Source organism: Anser anser (genome assembly GCF_964211835.1).
Source record: "Anser anser genome assembly, chromosome: W".
NCBI lineage: Eukaryota > Metazoa > Chordata > Aves > Anseriformes > Anatidae > Anser > Anser anser.
In genome coordinates, this window is record NC_139731.1 from 15447159 (window position 1) to 15468291 (window position 21133).

A 21133-nucleotide genomic window follows, 5' to 3' on the forward strand; every position below is an offset into this window, starting at 1 on the left:
TGCTTAGTTAATACAAGGAGAAACTGAAAGCCAGATTCCCCTGTCCTAATTTTGGCTTCTAGAAGTGAGATGCCCACGGTTAGGCCAGCTCTCCTGTGCCATGGGGAGAAAACGAGCAATCCCCTGGCCGGGCACCGGGGTTGTCTGCTTTGGGTGTTCCTTTTTCTCACCATCAGCCGGTGGGTTAAGTCAATTAATTCCGCTACCTGGGAGGAATCTCACCAATTTTTAAATACTGAAATTATTTTAAATGGGAAAATTATTGGTCTGAGCAATCCCTGTTAATGAAAAGAAAAATGCTGCCCTGTTTAGTGTTTAGAGTCATGGAATGGGTTGGGTTGGAAGGGACCTTCAAGATCATCTAATTCCAGCCCCTGCCATGGGCAGGGACACCTCCCACTAAATCGGGTTGCTCCAAGCCCCATCCAGCCTGGCCTTGAACACCTCCAGGGATGGGGCACCCACAACTTCTCTGGGCAGTCAGCTCCAGTGCCTCACCACCCTCTGAGGAAAGAATTTCTTCCTTATATCTAATCTAAACCTCCCCTCTTTTAGTTTAAACCCGTTCCCCCTTGCCTTATCACTGCATCCCCTAACAAAAAGTCCCTCCCAGCTTTCCTGCAGCCCCCTTTAGGTACTGGCAGGCTGCTGTAGGGTCTTCCCGGAGCCTTCTCTTCTCCAGGCTGAACACCCCATTTGGAACCCAAACCCGATTTGGCATTCCACATGTCACTCGCGTAAAAAGTGCATGGTTGCACTGTACATGATTATTTTTAAATATCTAGAACAAAATCTTGGAAGCTGTTTTGCCTTAGAAGTTTCTACACTTGAAGAGAGAGAGAAAATTCTTTTTCTTTTTTTTTCATTATTTGTTGTCAAAGCTCACCATTTTCTGTTTGTTTTGTTCCTTTGCCATCATAAGCCTCTGCCCAAGGTGTCTGATTTTTCTAAGCATTGTATTTGGTTATGTTTCATCCTCTCTTTCTTTTCAAGTTAGCAAAGACACCCAGAGGCATTTTTTATCCTTAATTTTCTTTCACCAGTATATCTTCTTTGCTATCACCTTTTTTCTTTCCTTTTTTTTTTTTAATTTTTATCTTTTTTTAAAGACTGTGGCAATCAAGTGGTTTTAAGTATTTGATCATGCAGTTTTAATAAAATACCTCTTTGGAGACGTAGCTCAGAAGAGAAATACCCGGAGAAGACGATACTGGCTGGAAAGGTCTTCATACCTTAGCAGTCCTCCCAGCTTTTTTTCTCATTATCTTCTCTTGGGAGCGAGAGTGGTTTTATGAAACACCATGGTTGGGAACTTTACAACTGCTCGTAGCCAAGGCAACCACCAACAGCTTCAGTGTGTATTTGTAAATTAATTTGCGGCTCCTGGCTTGGTTGAAAGGTGAGAGCCCTCACCTGTGAGAGGTGGAGGAGCGAGGATGCCCAGGGCGCCAGGATGGATGCGGTGGGATGGGAGAAACACAGTTCCCACCTTCAGCCCCTTCTCCTCTTCCTCGTGCATGTGGCAGGGGAAGGGGATGTGCCGAAGAGGGGGTCATTTCCAATCTCCTACCTACTCCCAGCAGCTGTTTCTGAGCCTGGCCAAGTCCAGGGCTGCTCCCGAAGGTGTGGGATCAAAGGCGAGGATTCACGCTGCTGGGAAGTGGTGCAGCAAAGGACTTAAAAGAGCTGAACTGGTTGGAAAAAAAAAAAAAAAAGTATCCAAACCTCATCCTTTCTGCTCCTCAGCTTGCAAACCATCACGTGAAAAACCCCGTTGTCTTTGCCCACCGGTGCCTTCAGATGTTTCTAGCAGGACTTTGGGAGTTCACGGTGCACGCTGTGAAGGGCTCTCCTTCTTTCCTTGCCCGCAACCTCCCGTGGTTTTTGGACAGCACTTCTGGGTCCCACACAGGTCTAAGCTAACGTCTCCCCAGCTGGGAGCAAACTCGATGCTCTGTGCCTGAATCGCACTGTATGCACACATTTCATTGCATTAAATGACGGGGATCAAAATGCCGGCAGCAAAAAAACAGATCTTAGTTTGTTCTCCTGTAGCAATAACAATAATGCCTTTCAAATTAAGATACCCTCATTTCATTAAAGACATCATACGGGATCTCCGTAGGCTCCATAGGTCTGACTTGTAAATGGTTTTGACAGTCCAGATAAAGATAATCAGCTCCCGTGCCACGTGCATGGTATATGATAAATGTTTCCCGGGAATTCGTCTTCTCTTTCAAGAGAGAGCTCGCGCCTAGCAAAGTGGCGGTACGTTAAGCACCCTTTACTTCACCTCAGGATGCTTCATTTCTTGCTGAAATCTGTTATTTTGCAGTTATGCCAGGCTTAGCCCGTCTTATTGCACAAATGAGACATCGATTTCCATGTTTGTGCAAAGCCCGAAGCGCTAGCCTTGCTCTAAAGCGCACCTGAGGATTTGATGTGTTTTTTTTTTTAAATCCGGTCTTCTTTAAGTCCCTTCATGAGTCCTGTCTGTCTTTCAAAACATACCCGATTTGGAAGATAATACTTGGTTTCCGTGAGTTGTTCAGGTTAGTTTTGATTCCAGAGAGCTCTGCAAAATCTCCGGACACGTTACGGAGGTAACCGGAGGTAATTCCTAGTTTCCATGTAGAAGCAACGCGAAGGCAGTTCTCCAAGAAGAGGACACAACTGGCTCCCAACTCTGCCGCCTTGCTCAGGAAATTCATTTCAAATCCCAGCTCGTGCACGGGTCATAGTTAGACTGAAAAATGGGCTATTCGTTGCTGCTGGCCGTACGTGGAGACTAATAACCCATTCTGTTGTTGCATGAAATCATCGAGTTATTCCTTTTCGATTTTTTTCCAGCTTTTTACGATGAGGTGTGTTCGGGATGCTTAATCTGCGTACATTCACAACAGTCCCTCTTACTCTAAACGAGCATTTACGTCCAGAGGTTCATTGACTAAAACAGACAAATGGCCTTTGCACGTCCAGAAACGTTGATTTGGTAAGATTAATGGGATTCCTGATGCTCCGCATTTCTGAGCAACGTAGAGATAATACTTCAGCTTTTTCTTATTCTGGCTTGGTGTCTAAGTAGATAATCGTGAAAACGTGGAAATGAAAATACCCTGGGTTTTCGGGAACTGCAGGAAAGATTTTAAAGGTTCAGCTCAGGTTTGGCTAGATCCGTTGCGCCGCTATCTATTCGCTCTGAAAAGGTTTATCAGGTACAGTTGATCGGGGAGGGCTCAACTGAAAGCTGTGTGGTCTGCAGCCTCCAAAGGACCATCTGCAAAGGGATCCCGATGGAATAGGAAGGAAATATTTCCTTTCTGCGAGTCGCCTCTTGGCTAAAGTGGGAAGGATTAGAGCACTAGCCATTCCCGCTCTTTCCTAAGCAGGAGAAAGAACAAGGAGCCCGGCAGCATGTTAGTCATCGATTTCCCCGGATCAAAGGGGCACATGTTAAGCACTATTGATAAAAACCATCGCCGTCGTGTCCATGGAGACCAGGTTGAGGTGAAGTGAACGGTTGCCGTTGCAGTGACAGCTTTGGGTGGATCCGTAAAGAACTCGCTTTTTTCCTCTGATCAGAAGGAAGATCTTATTTATTCTGCCTTGGGCGCACGGTCAAACCCATTGCTTCTGCGAGGGCTGCCATGGAGGGAGAGGAGGCAATCGCTGCTGACTTTGGGGCAGAAAGAAGGATATTTGGGGGCTCAAAAAACTGCTCAGCACTCGCAGGTATTGTGGCTCCAAGTGCTTGCATGCTTGGGCCGAAACTCTTGTTTTTCCTATTTTTAACCAAATCGCGGTGCCAAGTTCAGGCTAGCACTAAGACTCAATATTTAGATAATGAAATTAATTATTTGTGGAGGCAACCTGACAAAAAATTGCTCCGAGTTATCTGTCACTGCAGCTTGAAAATCAAAGCAGGGGGCGTTTTTGAAAGCTACCCAGCTTTGTGCACGCTTCTTGCTCTGCTCCCCTTCTGGAAAATGACGTCTCAGCATCCAGAGCCCGGTGTCCCACCAGGTCTGGCCCTTCCCAGGACACACCGCTTGCTTAAACCTCCCTTCTCCTCTTGGTTCATTCTTCTGGGGCTTTAGATTCAGTGCTCAAGTGCTGTTCAGCATACTCCAGGTCCGAGGGTAAATAACTCTACGGGGGTTCTGCTTTCACTCTTCCGTGAGGCGGTGCGTTGCCCTCCTTTCTGATTGTTCATCCTGGTTTTAGGTTGTTGCCGTAGGATGGGGACTGAGAAGAGCTTTTCGTGTTGCTCTTAGAAGGGTCAGCTGTATGGAATTTCTCCTCCTCCCCTGAGAAAATACCCAGGTGCTCTGCTTGCTGGGAAACGGGGCAAAATGTCTTCTCCTTGGGGCTGTACACAGATGCTGAGGTCCCGATGGGCACGATGAGACGGTGGCTCAGTGTCGTGCAGAAACGGGAAGACCTGGGAGCGCGCCGGTAGCACACAACGAGTTACCCAAAGACGTCCTCGGAGCTGTCAGCAGAAATGTTTTAAAGACGCTCTCGGGGTGTTTGCGTTCCCCCATAAATGTGTTATATGTGGGCAATTTCAATATGCAAAGCGACCAAATCTGTTTTTAAAACAATCACTCTCACAATTGAAAAATGGCGTTTGTTCTGCCCTAATGTAAGAACCCCAGCATTAATTCACTCCGCGCTGAAAACCCAAGGTATTGATTTTGAAATGTATAATTGATTGTAACCATAAATCACGGGGCAATATATGTGCAACATTGATTTTTCTCTATTGCAATAATTAATTTGATATGCGCTATAACATATTTATGCAGGGCCTAAGCAACTCAATAATGGTAATAAATTGTATTTGGTCAAAAACTATCCACTGTGATGTGGTCAGCTTTTCTCTTTGTCTAAAAACCCGTAGTGCAGTGCTGTAAGAGCCAGTGCAGAGATAATTCTGTGGCCTTGCTCCATGAGAAACCCTTCACACCGTGAAGACCTTATATCCTGGTGGGTAAAACCTTCAAAGGACCGGAGACTTGCAAGGAGCTGCTGGTGCCTGGATTGTTTTAGGAGAAAAAAGGTTGATGTACAGTATCAGCTCTCTTATCAGTTCAGCCCAGTGAATCGAGTGCTTTTCCTGGGCAAACTGATAGAAGCGCTAATAAAGAAGAGAATGAATAGACACACGGATGGACGTGATATGACGGAGGGGAATCAATACGGCTTTTGTCGAGGGAAGTCCTGCTTCGCTTCCCTATTAAAGTCCTTGAAGGAATCACAGAGTGCGTGGGCAGGGAGATCCGGTTGATACCATTCTCTCAGATTTCCGAAAGGCTTTCGATAAGGTCCCTCAGAAAAGGCTCCTGAAGAAATGAAGTCGTTACAGTAGAAGGAGAAAGACCCCTTTGCGATAAGCAACTGATGTGGTAGAGGGCGAAGGAAAGAGAGACGTTGACATTCCTGAGCTGGGGAGTGATGCATGCCAGGGTCTGGTGCACGGCGTGGTGAGGAATGAGCCCCATACAATCTAGACAAGCAAAGTTAGAACAAAATTAGTGATTAATTGCCTTGCTGCAAGCTCTGGTCCAGCTAAAATTCTCTTACAAGTTGGGATCGGCAATAAGTTTCTGCCCAGGAGGTTTGACTGGCTTTACATGGATGTGACGAGGGGGCGGTGACATCTCTGTGACCGTCGGTGGAACTGAAATGGCACAAAACTCTTAGAAATGCTCGGGGTGATAGATGCGTGCAATGGGCAAAAAGGTGAGACTTGGGCACTTTGGGCTGGAAAGTGAAACGAGTCACAGTGTCTGCTCAACCTTTATAGTACCACGGGTATTCTAGTGGCCTGTTGAAATGAAAAATTCCCGAAAAAGGAGAAAATTTAGCATATAAATCCATTGTCTGTATAACCGTCCACTGCCAGCGAGTGCGTAGTTTTCTTCATGCCCTCACTTGAATCTTTTCAGATTTTTGTCTTCTCGATATAAAAAGTTGAATGAAAGTTGGTTTTAAAAAAAAAAAATAGCCATTTTCTTTTTCCTTACTTCATTCATTTTATCCGCTTTACTTTTGTCATTTCCTCAAAAAAAAATAATAATAAAATCAGCAGTAATATCTCTTCTTTTACAGAGTATCAAAGTTAGCTGGTTGCCTCCACCACCAGGCACTCAAAATGGATTTATTACGGGCTATAAAATCCGACACAGAAAGACTACCCGCAGGGGTGAGATTGAAACACTGGAGCCAAACAACCTCTGGTACTTGTTCACAGGTCAGTGTTCACATGGTACAACCTTGCAAGGTTTTTGATGAATTAAATGCTTTGGGAATAAAATATACTTTCACTTCAAGGGAACATTGATTTCTTTGCTGGCAGGTAGCATTTATTGTGTTGTACAAAGACAGTCTTTATATTATTTTTTTTTACCCAATTTTTTCCTTATTGTTTTTTTTTTCATATATTTGTCTCCTGGATTTTTTCATTATCATTAGTGAATTTGAGGCCAAATTCCTCGTGTCCGATAGCTTCAGCCTCAGATAGCTTTTTAGACCACTCAGTAAACATCTATTTTTGTACGGGTGCAAAAATATCGATTTCCTCGGTTTCTATTTGAAGACTTTAGATGGCAAATACCTCCTCACAGAATAAAAAGGGCAACAGTGGATCATAACAAAACTGTAATTGCAATGAATGAAAGTAGCCAGGTGAGTATTGTAGGGGTAACAGTGAATTGTAGGAGCTGAAAATGAATTTTGCTCGTATTCTTGCATTATGCCCAGCCGTAACTGAGAAAGCAGCAAAGCAGCAAGGGAGAAAATTAAACTTTGTCAAAGTCCATGGCATCTTTATGACCGCGCCTTCACCTCAGATGGCCTGCTTTATGTTTGCTTTCCCATATAAAGTGCAATCGGTGAGAATCGGAATTATTTCTGAATTGCATACTTAAGAATAAAAATGTTCATTTACCAGTTTGGACAGGAAAAGCAGAATTTCGTTTCAAAATTAAATAAAAGCACGAGTAGAACTTCTTATTTATTTATTTATTTTCAACGAGGAAGGCATTAAATATTGAACCCTCAACTTGGTTGTCTTACCTCGGCTGCTGGCCCCGGTTCCTGTGGGGTGATTTGTGGAGGATGGTGTCTAACAGCTGAACGAGAGACTCGTAGTTTCTGGGGAGAGATTGTATACTGAGGCCTTTAGCCAAGCTGGAAAGGATCTGTTTCCTGGCTAATAAAGTAGAAATAAAGTCCAAGTCCCAGAGCAAAGGCACAGACCTCTGACGTTCCCCATCCCCAGGGCTGGCAAGGTGGAAAGGCAGCGGCAGGTTACGGCCGTCGTCTGCTGGGCTGGCAGCACAGCAGATTAATCTCCGTTGTGGTAGATCCCCACGCCTCGAGCTCTTTCACATGAATTATTTTGGGTCTGGAGAGCAGCAGAGTCCCAATGGGACCGCAGCCCTCAACCCTCCCACCGACCCCGTCCACCGCTCACCTCTATGCAGTGGAAAGCAAAGTGCTTTGTTTCCCAAAACTTGGCAATTCGGGCTTGGGAAGGCAGTTAAGAAATACATCCCGGCCTCGTTATTACCTTCTGCATGCGTATATTGCGATTGCTAGAGCCGCGTGCCTCTTCTAAATGGACCTTTTAAATATTAACACGGCGACGCTTTAGATCTTCGCTGCCATCCTGCTTGGTAGGCAGGTGCTTTGCGGGATAATAAGAACACCTGCAGTAGCACAGGAGTTTAGAGTCACAATGCAGGCTCTCGAATAGCTGCTAGCAATTTGAGAGTCACGTCAGCTGAACGTTAAACCGCTCTTTTTAATCACGAGCGTTCTTCTCTGGAGAACGTCCGCAATTAAATGGAACGTGGTTTTTTTTCCTGTGCTTTTTTGTGGTCAGTATAGGCGAGGCAAAAAGGTAAACGTATATCCCCGCCGTAGGGCCTTGGAGGTCCTGTGGCACATCGAGCCGTGCTGCAGTGATTGTCTTCTGATGGCTTTAGCCACAAAGGAAAACATCTGTTTGGGAATTCCTGCTTATTTCATAACATTGGAAAGATTTCATGTGATTATTTCCCGGACTGCATGCTCTGAAGTTAATCGGGAGCACCGGCAAGCAAAACGCTGTTCAGTTGCTAACCTAGTTCCGAGCCTGCATATTTTATGCGTAAGGAGAGAGTTACCTGGAGCTTCCTGCATTTAAAAAGCAGGGAGAGCTGTTTTTGTGCAATGTGCAATTAGTGGCTAAGCTATGTGAAACAATTCTTCAGTTTCCCACTAGTTGGACTTCGTTCATTTTATATCCATGAGCTCAATGGATGGGAATTAGAGCCCAGCCTAGTCACGGGCCAGTGCGGCTCTCATTCATTTTCTGAAACCTCTCCTTTTGGTCAAAATCCCTTGTTCCCCCCCAGTGCCTTGCAGCACCATCCCCAACCGGGCTGGGAGACACAAGGGCGGTCGCCGGGGGCTGCGTTGGGTAAAGTCGCAAATTGTTTGGTTTTCCTCTTCTTTCTGTACGATTTCACTTGTTTTGTTTGTTTGTTTGCCAGGACTGGAGAAAGGAAGCCAGTACAGTTTCCAGGTGGCTGCCATGACAGTGAACGGGACCGGGCCGCCCTCGGACTGGTACACGGCAGAAACGCCCGAGAATGATCTCGATGGTAAATGCATCTCTCTTAAAAGCTGTTGTCTCCAAAAGCTTTCCAGCTGAGGGCTTTCACTGCCCTTGTCTTCTAGCACAAGGTTGGGGTGACATTCCAGGGTCTCACCTGGCAACATCCACAGATAAATGTTTTCTTCTGCTCTTGGATCGCTCATGTCTTGTGCTGTGTTTCCCTGTTACCGCCACGACCAGGGAGTCAGCAGCCTTCGGGATCGTGATTCTGTGCCAGAATGTAGCTCCCGAGCATCGTGGCCGTTTGCAGTAACGCTGTGAAATGGATCTGGAACTTCATAAACGATAAACGTAATCAACCAAAGGAACAACGAAAATGATGCCAGCAATCCTAATAATTCTCCAAGCAAATATTGAGATATGTCAAATACTCTTTCTTAGCCTTTATCTGCAGATTTTAGAAACGCAGGTTGGCAGTGAAGCTGAATAATTAGTGAAAGATGATGAGATGCAGATACCTGAAAACCGCGGGCTTTGTAAATCAGCGCAGATGCTGACACAAAAGGGAAGGAAAACACAGAAATGAAAGGGGTAGATAAAAATGGCTGGGATATTTGAAGAAGTGGAGGAATAAAAGGAGAGTAATGAAAAAGTCTTACCTGAAAAATTAAGCAAAGTGCAAAATAAAATGGAACAAAGAAGCTGACAGATGGAAATCATGGCAAAACTACAATCCGTAAGAAGCAGAGATGCAGCAGAGCGGAGATGAATAGAAAATGAAACTGGTGAAAATTGCTATGATTTTTAAAACAAAATGAATCGCCTAAAAAGGATCAAAGGCAAACGGGATGAAAGAATAAATAAATAATTAGTTTAAATGCACCGTTGCGCTTGATATTGGCTTTCTTTTGACTGGATGGATTTCCTTACGATCTCAAAACCAACTTGCAGGATTTCTGCTTCGTGGCCTTTCCCCGTGTCCAAATGCAATTTGACAGCAGACCAGGAGCGGCTGCAGCGCAAAACAGGAGTGCCCGTACAGGTGGTTTCTCGTCAGCGTTTTGAAGGATACCTCTAGGCGGGTTGTAACTGTGCCAGCGGATCGCAACCTGCCGTGGTGCGTGATGATATCTTTCTAACCATGATTCGGCTGGAGAAATGATGTTGTTAAAGTGCAAACAGCTGACTCGGCGCTGGACCGAGCGACAGATAAATTCTGAGCACACCGCAGGATGCAAAAAAAGGAAGTAACACGTTTGAGCGCGTTCCTTTCAATTCGGGTTTTGTATAGATCACGTTCCTGTGATGGTTTTGTGCCCAAATATGCGGAAGCATGCAGGCACACGTGAATAAATTAAAGCAGAGCCATTCTGTTTGTGTGTTGTATTTACATGCATTTGCATTCGCAGCAGCGATGAATTACTGTCAGGAAGCTGCAGCAGCCTGATGCTGGGAATGCAGCCTGCTAAACCCTGGGGATAAACCTGCTTTTTGCAGTAGTTACACAGAGTCCTGCAAGTGGCAGCTAAGAGGGGGAGTGTTGGAGCCCAGCTTGCTATCTGCAAGTCCCTCCCAGCTGCTATGGCTCCTGCAGCTTCTCCTGCTTTCACTGGAAGCCTGCTTGGCGTCAGCAGCACGAAGACGAGCAGTATCCCAGAGAACGGCGCCAGCTCCCGATGGATATTCGTTTTAATTAGTGTGTTTTGTTCAAGTGATTAGAAATCCAAACATAGCTGCTTCTTCAAGGTTCCCTAGAAAGCTCGCGTGCCTTTACTGACAGCTGGGAAGGTCTTAAATATTTATTTTCAGCCTCACATTTCGTGCTTTAAACAGAAAAGGAAAAAAAAATAGAAACTGAAAGCAATGCTTTCCCCAAAGGGTCTGGTTTAAATAGCTGGAGCAAGGATGCAAGAGAATCTCTGATCAACTTTGTGAAGGTATCCTCCAGGAAAATGGGTTTATGATGCTTGGTTTCTGATTACTGCACCGAACAGATGGAAGCTGTTACACATATTAGATAGCGATATAGTTTAGCTTCAGCTCTAAATTAGTGCTTTAAGAGCATGACAAGCCAGACTGCTATCACGCTGCAATTTATACTGAAAAGCGATTGGGGAAATATCCGAACGAAATGGGACGAGTGAAAACTACCCTGACTTGGTAAAATATACATCCATGAGAGTCTGAGAAAATTGCTAAAGTGACCCAGAAGTAAAGCATTTTTCAAACTTGACAGCGAAATTAGGGACCTTTAAGTACATTAAGAATTCCCTGGATGCCAGGCGTGGGTGCTCGAGCCATCGCGTAGAAACGCAGCGAAGGATTCGGAGGCACGCGTGAGAAGACGCGACGTCCCAGGAGGAGATGTCACATCAGGCAGCGACACGGCACTTCGGCTCCCGTTTCCCGAGAACCTAATTGCGTGTAAGGGAAGAGACTGAAGGAAAAAAAAAAAAAGAAAATCTGATTTCGTAGGCAGAGCTGACGAGGAATCCTCCCGTCGGATGCTGGGTTGTGGGCTGGCTGACGTCTGAGCGCAGCGCTTGCTTCCACGAGCCCAGAGGTTTCCTCACGTGAGAGATGGTAAATTCCTGGTGCCGTCGATAAATTTCTTTTGGGAAATTTAGCTCATTTGGGATTTAGGGTGAAGAGCTGATTCGGCACTTCAAGGAGGAGAACGGGACCACAAGGACGCTTCTCAGAAGTATTTCTTGAAGCCCAGAAGAACCAGAAGGAAATGTGTTGACCTAGAACCGCAAGGAAATGTCCTGAAAAAGAAAGCAGGAATATGAAATGTGTGTTTCTCCAGGAGTTTTAGTCCTGGGTATCCGAGTGCTGGTACACTGAATCAGCAAAGGCTGGGTGGTCCAGTTCCTGACAAATTGATGGATTAAGGTGCTTCCTGCATGTCATGTCCAGCGTGAAGCCTGACTATGGCAAATACGTTTCTCTGTAAAGAAAAGCAAAAAATATATAGTTTGAGGGGGAAAAAAAGTTAATTCTGAATCAACTCAGGGATGTTCTAAAATTTGGAACTGGTTCAGAATAAGAAAAAAGCCTCTTTTCCAGAAAAAGTTTAAAATAAATTTAATTAGGGTGTAATTAAAACTGATTTATGCAGAGAAATTAAGCAAAAGAATGCATTTTCCAAAAGTAGCTCTGTGTTTATGACGCTTTAGTATTTGAAAAATAGTTCCAAAATGTTCACTCCAGCTTCATTTCAGAGACTTACTTCCCAAGAAGGGTATGAGAAGTTACGTTGTCTTTTGCTCTTTGAAACCAGAAGTCGTGATTTTGCTCTGAAATGCACGAATCGCGCATTTGAATTGCTTGAAACAAGTGACATGGAATGTATGAACGATGTAGTTTTAACCCAATGGTTAGGTGGTGGTGTCTGTACCGCGGTTAAAATCTCTGCAATGTGTCAGATGCAAAAAATATCATTTGGTCCTTTGAATAATTTGTTGTCCTTTGTTGCCTGGGAATTGCCGCTTTTAGGATGCTCAAGGAATTGCAGTATTGCTACTTTATCTTAATTTTCCGTTTCAAGGCCTTAAATTATTATTTTTATCCTTGGGGCTCGCTTCCGTCGCTTGCTTTGCAACCTGCTCTGTTCAGTAACTTTTGGTTCTGCACTGAAACAAAGTTTGAGAACGGACTGGGGGGTAAATGGCATCTCTACCCGACTCACAGTGACACTCTGGGCACAGTCTGTTTCTTCTTCTTGTGAGTAGCTACGTTGCAGTGACCCTTTCGTCAACGTTTAACCGAGATCCATGCTTTGCAATTTTACGAAGTTGAATGCAAAGGCCTTCTAAAGTGGCTGGGTGTTTCAGACCGGTAACGTACTAAGCAGACTTCCTGAGGGTGCAACAGGTTTTCAGACTCCTCTAATGCCTTCATCAGCATTCATCTGAAGGCACATAAAGCACCAAGGACGCGTATATGGCGCTGGTTATTGAAAAGTGTTAATTCTTCCTTTTTATTGCCTTTTCCAAGGTTTACAGTGGGAATGCTTCACAACCGGGGAGTGTCTTTTGTTGGAGTTTACATCGTTTTGCCTTACTGCTGTTGCCTCACCCCGGCCTTGTTGCCTACGAGCTTTTAGCTATTATATTGCAAGCCTTTTTATTGGGGAAAAAATAGTAACTTGTCTCTTTCTGCTCTCAAAAAGACAAGCTACTGTGCAGCTCCTCTGAGGAGACTTGTGATGTGGTAGCTGTGAGTAAACTCAAACAAAAGGCATTTACCTAACCTTTAAAGTAAAGTTAGGCTCAGAGAAGGCAAAGGCTGCCAAATAGGCTCCAAGTGATTAATTGCTGCTTAAAGTAATGAATTTTACCCGAGAATACCTGCAAATAAAACATCTCAGTCTATTACTTCATGTCGGAAATGTCGATGTGTTGTTTAAAGCGGCTTCAAAGTAAGAGAGGCAAGTCCAAGAGTTCAAATTCACTGCTTGTTTTCATGGCAAAGAGACAGATTATTGCCAGAATGTACTAGCACGTCCCTAACAAAGTCAACCTTTTTGTTCAATATTATAGCTGACGAGTGAGCGCAGGAGAACTCGTGCAATGAGCTGTCAGGCTCCTGCAAATAGACCAGGGAAGATAAAAGTTATCCTATAGGAAATTCTTGCGCAGGTCATCTTTCGTTATCCTGCGTAGTTTCAAATCTCTCTTGTACATTTATCCTAAAGGTGGAAAGCGTTAGGAGATACTCTTAAAAATGGGCTCTTGGAAGGGAGGGATGTAGCTCAGAAATGAAATTGCATGTAAGCTCTGCATGTAACCGGGGCATCTGGTCGTTTCGTGTGTGTGTGTGTGTGTTATTTTAATTTAAATTAAATTTTTAATTAATATTTTAACATTTTTTAATTAATATTTTAACATTTTAAACTCGAACCTCATGGATAGTAAAATTTAATTAGAATATTAATTCGTTTCTTTTTGTTTGAATCCCAGAATCTCAGGTTCCTGACCAGCCAAGCTCTCTCCATGTCAGACCCTTGACCACGAGCATCGTCATGAGCTGGACTCCGCCGCTCAACCCGAACATTGTCGTCCGCGGGTACATCATCGGCTACGGCGTGGGCAGCCCATACGCGGAGACCGTGCGGGTGGACAATAAACAGCGTTACTATTCCATTGAAAATTTGGGTAAGTAGTCGTTTTTGTTCGTAGTAGCAGAAAAAGAGCTCCCTCTGAGATTATGCTAGTTGGTAAGTTTATTTTCAGGCTGCCACTGGCGCTTCCTCCGTATGTTGTTTTCTTAAGCTGCTCATGCTTTGCAGTTCAGAATTGGTTTCACCTTTAAAACGCTGGACACTCTCAAACATATCAAATTTCTTTGATCAAATGCTGACTTTATTCAGTAGGTCGTGTCTTGTGCTCCTAATACTGACTCCCACTCGTGCAGAGAGCTGGATCTAAAGATGGTTTTCCCCAGGCTGGTCCCCCATGTTTGAATTGAATGGCAATCAGAAAACTCCGATTTTGTGTCTGTCAAAACGGTGTCAGGAGAGGTGCTTGTTCATTATTCATGGCACAGCCTCTGTGACAGTTCATCTGAATTCTGAGCGTGATGCACAGGGACCTGGATCCTTCCAGTGGTGATGGACCATTCTCCTAGCGCTGGGAAAACAGTTCGAAGTCTAAAGGAAGGCTGAAAGTTTAATCGTTCTCTTGTCATTACTTCTTTAGCATTTTTATTTCAGGTAGAAGTGGTGTAAGTTTTCTGCTCCGTAATCTGGGGATGATCAGGTATTACTGGAAGATTAATTAACTCGGTGAACTAGGGGGGCACAGCTATACTTTTTATCTTAATTCTATAAGGACAAAACTCGTTGATACCTGGGGTCACTTCTCTTTGCTATTTGTACTTTATAGCATCATGAAGCTGCATCATCCAATGCCTTTGCTGTTTCCTTGGGGAAACTTGGGAAATACACTGGAATAAAATGTTTAATTGTTACCCCACCAACCACTTCCTCTATGTTCAGTGGTGTGTTTTATGGTTAACGTATTTGCAAAGAGCCATAAACTGTCCCAAATACTCATCTACAGAAAAGAAAATGATATGGAGAGAACTACCCAGACCAATGTGCTTTGGCAAAGGCTGAGGAGATGCCTACAGTCTGGAGCTCCTGACGGTCAGCTCTCCCTGAAAGTATCTTGATTAACAGCTGGAGAAATGCCGTGGGTTTTATGAAGCTTCGGTGTTTGGTGTTCTTTATATAAATATATTTGTGCATTTGTTTGCTTCTTAGACCTCTGATAGCCGCTGCCATCAAGTGGAAGGTATGCTAAGAAGCACTTGCAGATGCAAAAGCCTTCTACTAGGCTAACAATACTTGGCCTTGTGGAAAGCTGGTGGTATATTTCACCTATTAGAACTGTTTCTGTGGATTAAAAGTTTTCCAATATTCTTGGCTGTTCTGGCAGGCAGAAGTACATAGAAAGCCCAGCATATCAAGGAGGATATCTCAGTAATACACTTAGAGAAGTAGCCCTCAAAGATCTAGCAAGTGTCAAGGAGCTGTGTTGAGTGTAACAAACATTTAGTTATAAATAATTTGGTTACTGAAATCAAGGTGGGTTTTTTGTTGTTGCTGTTGGTTTTGCTTTGTTTTGTTTCGTTTTTGCCAAAAATCCTTCAGCAGTCTGAAGTTTTACAAAAGTTTTTCAAGTGGCAAGTATCTTTTCACTGTACATTTTTTTGGTTTGATTTAAATACTCAGCATGTGAGCAGCGGAACTTGATTGCCATTGTCCAGACAAGTCACAGGCATCTGGTCCCTAACTGGCTACAGACGCAAGCACTTTGGTCACAAATCCCGACGTGCAAATTTTTAAATTCAACTTCTCTGAGCATTCATATGTACAACTTTGAAAATCAATTTCCATGAATAATGGCAGTAATTAAATTCCATCATTTAAATATCCACAGAAAATGAACCCCAGAGGGATGTGACCAAGGGCCCAGAGAAAGCTTTTAAAAAATCAGAACAGTTGCCAACACTTCCTGCATTATTCACCGGCTTTATTAGAAACCATTACAAAAAAATTACATGAAATGATGAGACGGAATTATTTTCCTAATAAAAACACTGTTTTCAATAAGGTTATGAATTAAGTTGTTCTGCTGGCAGGTGGGGAGGAAAAATACTCCCTAGAGGTTTTGTTGGCTCCTCTCACCAGTTGCGACTGTGACACCTATGCAGGAGAGGTAGGCATTATCTTAAAAGTGATATGCAAAAGCGACAACAAAGTTAGATACCTAAATAAATGATGAACTTCATTGTGTTTTTCTCTCCCCACTGAAGACTTTGTCCCTTTTGATCCTCGTGGCTTTTAGTGTTTGCTTCTTCTTGGCTCTCCTTGGTCTTGTTAGACAGAGATGGGGGAGAGGATGCTCCACTTCAGCCAAATGATGTACATAGATGAAAATTTGGGCTTTTTCATCTTCCCAAAGTTCACTGCAGTCCTTTGTATTTTTCTTCTGTATGCAATTTTGAAACACTCTGCAGACCTATGTATCATTCATATGTTAGGCTGGCAGGTACTCGCATTAAGGAGCAATCAGATTTGTCTGCCATCAGCTCCCTTTCAGAAAGCCTGGCCGACTCTCATTTGCAGTCACCGTTTTCACACACCCATGCATAAACCAAATTCTCCAGGTCTGTGTCAGGCATTAATTTTCTTCCACAAGCTTCTCCCGTAGACCTGAGAGAAATGATGCTGAAGAACTCCCTGGTTAAAACTCGTTCAGTGCTGTCTTGAACAGGGATGCAAAATACCTCGCGCCACGATATGGGCTCGTACATGTATCCCCGCTCTTTTTCCTGGCAACAATCTTTGTGTGTGGTTTTGTTTGGTTTTCTCAGTGTTCAGCACTGCACAAAAGCACCACCTGGGTATCTTCCCAAAGATCTTACAGTTGAGAGATAGACAAGTGGGATGTACACGGGTGTTGAAAGCTGAAGTTGACAGCCCCCGTGGCACTGGCTCGCTGGCCCTATTCCCCTTCCAGCATTTGCAGTGTGGTTGCCCTGGAAATTCCTGCCTTAGTGATCCCTCTTTGTCTGGCTCTTCCTGCCCTAGATTTGCGATACGGTTGCTGTAGCAATCCCTGCGTGTTCAATATATAATGCTGATATTTGTACGGGTTTTGTTCCCCCTTCCCTAACTTGTTTGTGCAGCCGCGGGCCATTGTTGGCCACCTGCTTTTATTAGTACAATTGTTAGAAAGTTCTGGAAATACAGTAATCTGTTATAGTTTGTATTGTTACGCTAAATTCTATGGTTAGTTCCAATCCAAAATTACTTCCTAGTATGATACAGCGAGGTTGGGGCAGAATCAGAAACAAAACGTAGCCCGTGCTTTAAGCCAAGGACCGATCATCTTCTCTGCGGTCAGCTGGTAGCTTTCCTTGTGGCCACGGGATGTCCACGTTCACTCCTGAAACCTTTGTGATCAAAGAGGACTAATGGCAAACTCTCTGGCCTGCACTCCAAGCTGAGTATTTATTTTATTCCGCTTCAGGTGAGCTACGTCAGCCCACATTGCTTCTCTAGTCCATCAAGCACGAAAAGACGACACCAGGGATAGTTCAGTCCATCCAAGAGCTCCATCTTCTCATTCTTTCTTCTCCCTGTTGACAGCTGCAGACGCCCGTAACTTGGCCATGGTGTGCGTGGTTATGCGTCAGAATACGTCATCCTAGAGCTAATTAGGAAATGCCGAATATATTTGCACCTTCAATCTGCTGCTAATGATTGACTAGGAACGCCTCGTACTAGTTACACCTAGTACTTACAGCTTTTGGATGGAAGACAGATAGCAGTTTCTTTAGAAATCCTATTAGATACTTCACTGCACCTCCATAATCCTAAATTTTAATATTAATTTGAAAACTCTGCTTGAAAGCACAGGGCTTGGATGCAACGGGAGACCTTCTTAAGTAGATCCCTCGTTAGGGAAGGGTGGAGACGTACTCGCTTACGGAGTGGCCTGCTTCTTAATTCCTTCCCTCTCGATAATCACACTGATACGAACACTTCATGTGGCTGCTTTGCATCATATTTGGGGTACTTAATTGATTACTTCCACCAGGCAAAACTTTTCTAAGAACCGGCTCAGCCTGTACCCGGGCTGTTAGAGCAGTTGTCTGAGTAGCGCACTCGAGCTGCTGAATAAATCACTTGAAAAACATGAAGAAAAGTACTCAGCCTTTCATAATAGTGATTGAGAACTTTATTCTGTCTGATGATCATCTTGAATACAAGTATATAGAGGTTACACTTTCTCTCTGGAATGAATTAAATAGGGTGATTTTCTCATGACTGAGTGGTCATATTGCCTGGGAGACACACTCGCTGCGGGCACAGAAGAATCCAAGAATATACAGAGATTTCAGCTTTGTCGGTGAAGGATCTGTTGTGTTTTCTTTCTGCAGCATATGAAAGATACTTGATGTCGGTCTCATAAATTTCAGGAGCAAGCGTCCCCTGCTCTCGTTCAACCTTTTCTGTGACAGAAAAAACAGTGCCCGACTGACTTTCAAATGAATAATTCTAACGAGGAGATGCATTTCTAGAGAACCACTTCATTCATTTATTTATTGCTTTTTCTTATTATTTGTTGCTTGTGATTATAAATGGAAAGGCTGATTAATGGTTGCTTTAACAATATTGGAGAATTCACGGGTGCCAATTCTGATCTTTGACACGTAAGAAGTAACGATTTCTGTGCTGATCCAACTCAGAAGACGGTACACGTAGCAATGAACTGGCAGGGCTCATCTCCATGGAGCTTTGTATTAAAGCTTGCTCATGAAATAAATGCTTAAATGAAAAGGGAAGAAGCATGCCAAGGAGATTTCCATTTACCGATTCTGCAAACATAAAACCCAGAGTATCTGAAACAAAACACCAGCTGTAATAATTTACATAAACCTTTTAGTAGGTCGTAAAGCTGTGTTTTTAATTAATATATTGAAAAAATAAAGCACAGTAACTTTAGAATAGCGTATTGCAACAGGCTAACAACATTATTATATCATCCTAGGATATTTTGATAACTCACTGTGGAATATTTTAATAAATGACAGCGATAATGAATACAAGTAGGCTCTCCTTGGCATCCTTGCACTGGTGCTGCCATCGTCGTGATGTCCCAAGAGCAAAAATGCTTTGAAAAACCTTTGGATGGAAACAGTAGAGTTATCCTCTAGGTAGTAGCATCCTACTACTAACAGTAGGGTATCCATATGGCATCCATAACATTAGTCCATATGTAAAATGCCCTAAGCCTTTCCAAGAACAAGTGTATAAAATGACTGTTTTACAGCTATTCCAATAACTTTAAATATGACGAGAAAGGAGTACCAAATTCACAAGTTTTCCAGAAACGTGGACTTTCTACCTTAGAGCACATCCCGTCCTCCCCCTTTCTGTACGTGAGAATCATTTTATGAAGAGTTTTTAAGCACAGCTGCCTTTCTGTGACCTAAGAAAAAGCTCCATTGATCTCCCCGAGCATGCAGGAATTCATATGCACCCTCTTGAAAGAGTTTGATTGGGAAGCTGGAGCGCGCACGTCTTGAAGTATTATTTTCAGGGCTCTTTTTAACTTGAACCTTTGATCCTCCCGGCCCAGCAATGAAAGCAAAGTGCAGAATGTACAGCACGTCTAGCAAAGACTTTTAAAAGTTCCTCCCTCTCCTCCCATAAAGCCCGGAGCTACGCACATCGGAAATTTTTAAGCTCCGAAGAGCAAATTTAATGGATGGGAGCAATTTCTGCTTAATTAGTAGTTTGGAGAATTGGAGCTACGGTATAAATAATACGAACTTATTAAAAACTCACGCAGAGAAGTCGTTTTATAGTGCGCTTTCCTATCTCTCATAGGCGTCGTTTCCCAGCCTGTGCCGGCACACTGGCTCTCAGCAGCTCTGCGATGATGGGATGTCCCCGTCACCCCACGTCCCGTGGTGGTGGCAGCACGAATGGACAAGGGTGGGACACGCTGATGTGCCCCTGTCCTCCAAGCTGCCCCTGCCTAGGTCACATCGGGTGCCGAGAGTAAAACTGTCACAATCCCTTCAGTCTGCCACATTCATCTAAACTACAAAAAAACAAACCCCGCAACCCAACAATTACAAATTACAAGAAATGAAAATAAAGCTCTTAGATCTAAATTTCTATTTTAACAAACGTATCGGTAGGGATACTGAGGATTCCATCAAATCCACCTTCATTTTAAGCGCAGATCAGATTAAATTTGACCCTCATGCATAGACAAGACAACAAAAAAGCATTTGGGTTTATTGGAAAGGGAACGAAAGAAGGTTCTTCATTTTCTTTAATCTTTGCAGATGACAGTTGCGGATTATAACAAAGACATGAAAGGGAACAAAAAAGCTTTTTAATGTAGTTTGGGGTTGTTTTCTTCCCTTCGCATTTTTTAATACAAAATGGAGTGGCGAAAATCAAACAAAAATCTGTTAAATTTTGTGCATCTCACTGTTTCTCTCATAGCTCGCATTAAAACACAACGCTAACAAGGAAAGGCACTTTGAGACTCCGGGGACTGTTCATTTTCTTTCTTGCCTTTCAAAACTGACTGTCGTTTAAGGAATCCTGCCATCTACCCAAATACTTCATGCATCAATTTTCTCTCGTTCCTCCCTGACTTTGTTTTGCTTGCGGAGTACGGAGAAATTACTGGCAAGCAAAAGGGTCGCTTTGAGATCCGTGCTCTATTTACATTACACGCAGATCTGGCATAACTCCCCCAAATCAGAAATTGTATAGATTTTAAGAGCATCCTCAAGTTAATCCTCTGGGCACAAGAGGATTGCAGCCATATAACTCCGTGTAGGAATCCGCTCCTCTGCTTCGCTCTTGGTGACTTTCCTCAAGGTATTTTGGTTTATTTATGCCATCATTCTCCAGTTGTAATAAATAGCTAAACTGGCTTTCCTCACAAAATGTTTAGGATCCATTAACAGTAAGATGGAACGGAATATTCTATATATAATAATGCTGGTGTAAGCTGTATATTTCTACTTATGGTTGGTAAAGAACGCAACGCCTAAGAACAACTCATCCCAACAAATTGGGATAGAAATGATACAAATAGCCAAGAATATTTCTTGTTTATATTCATTTATCAATAGAAAAGAAAATAAAAAGCCAAAATCTTCATTACAATCTCAGTTTTCATGCACAAGGACAGATACGACATTGCACCTCGTCTTCTCGAGCGTTACTGGTATCATCAGGGGATGCCAAGGAGAAGAAAACTGCCAAGTGACCCAGATTCGTAGATCCACATTTGCTTGGACTAAAGAGTTATTTTTTGCAAGGGAAACAAACCTCTCCTCCCAGTGCAACTTTCATTGTTATTTTTTTGTTTATGGGTGCCTGAAGAAATCTTGCCCACCCTCTGGTTAACCCGACTGGTGCATTAGTGGCATTTCCTCTGGTGTCAGAAGGCATCTGGAGTCACGGCCATTCATTTT

At 43.5% G+C, this 21133-nt stretch overlaps 1 protein-coding gene across 7 annotated transcripts in view; it reads left to right on the forward strand.

Moving 5' to 3' along the window:
- LOC310888631 (netrin receptor DCC) overlaps positions 1–21133 on the forward strand; it is a 414661-nt gene that overhangs the window by 327007 nt on the left and 66521 nt on the right. For all 7 annotated transcript variants that reach the window (XM_083815528.1, XM_083815525.1, XM_083815526.1 and 4 more), the window contains 3 exons: positions 6115–6256; positions 8544–8654; positions 13573–13767. In XM_083815528.1, coding sequence (XP_083671654.1) covers positions 6115–6256; positions 8544–8654; positions 13573–13767 — 448 coding nt within the window. The remainder of the gene's footprint in view (positions 1–6114; positions 6257–8543; positions 8655–13572; positions 13768–21133) is intronic.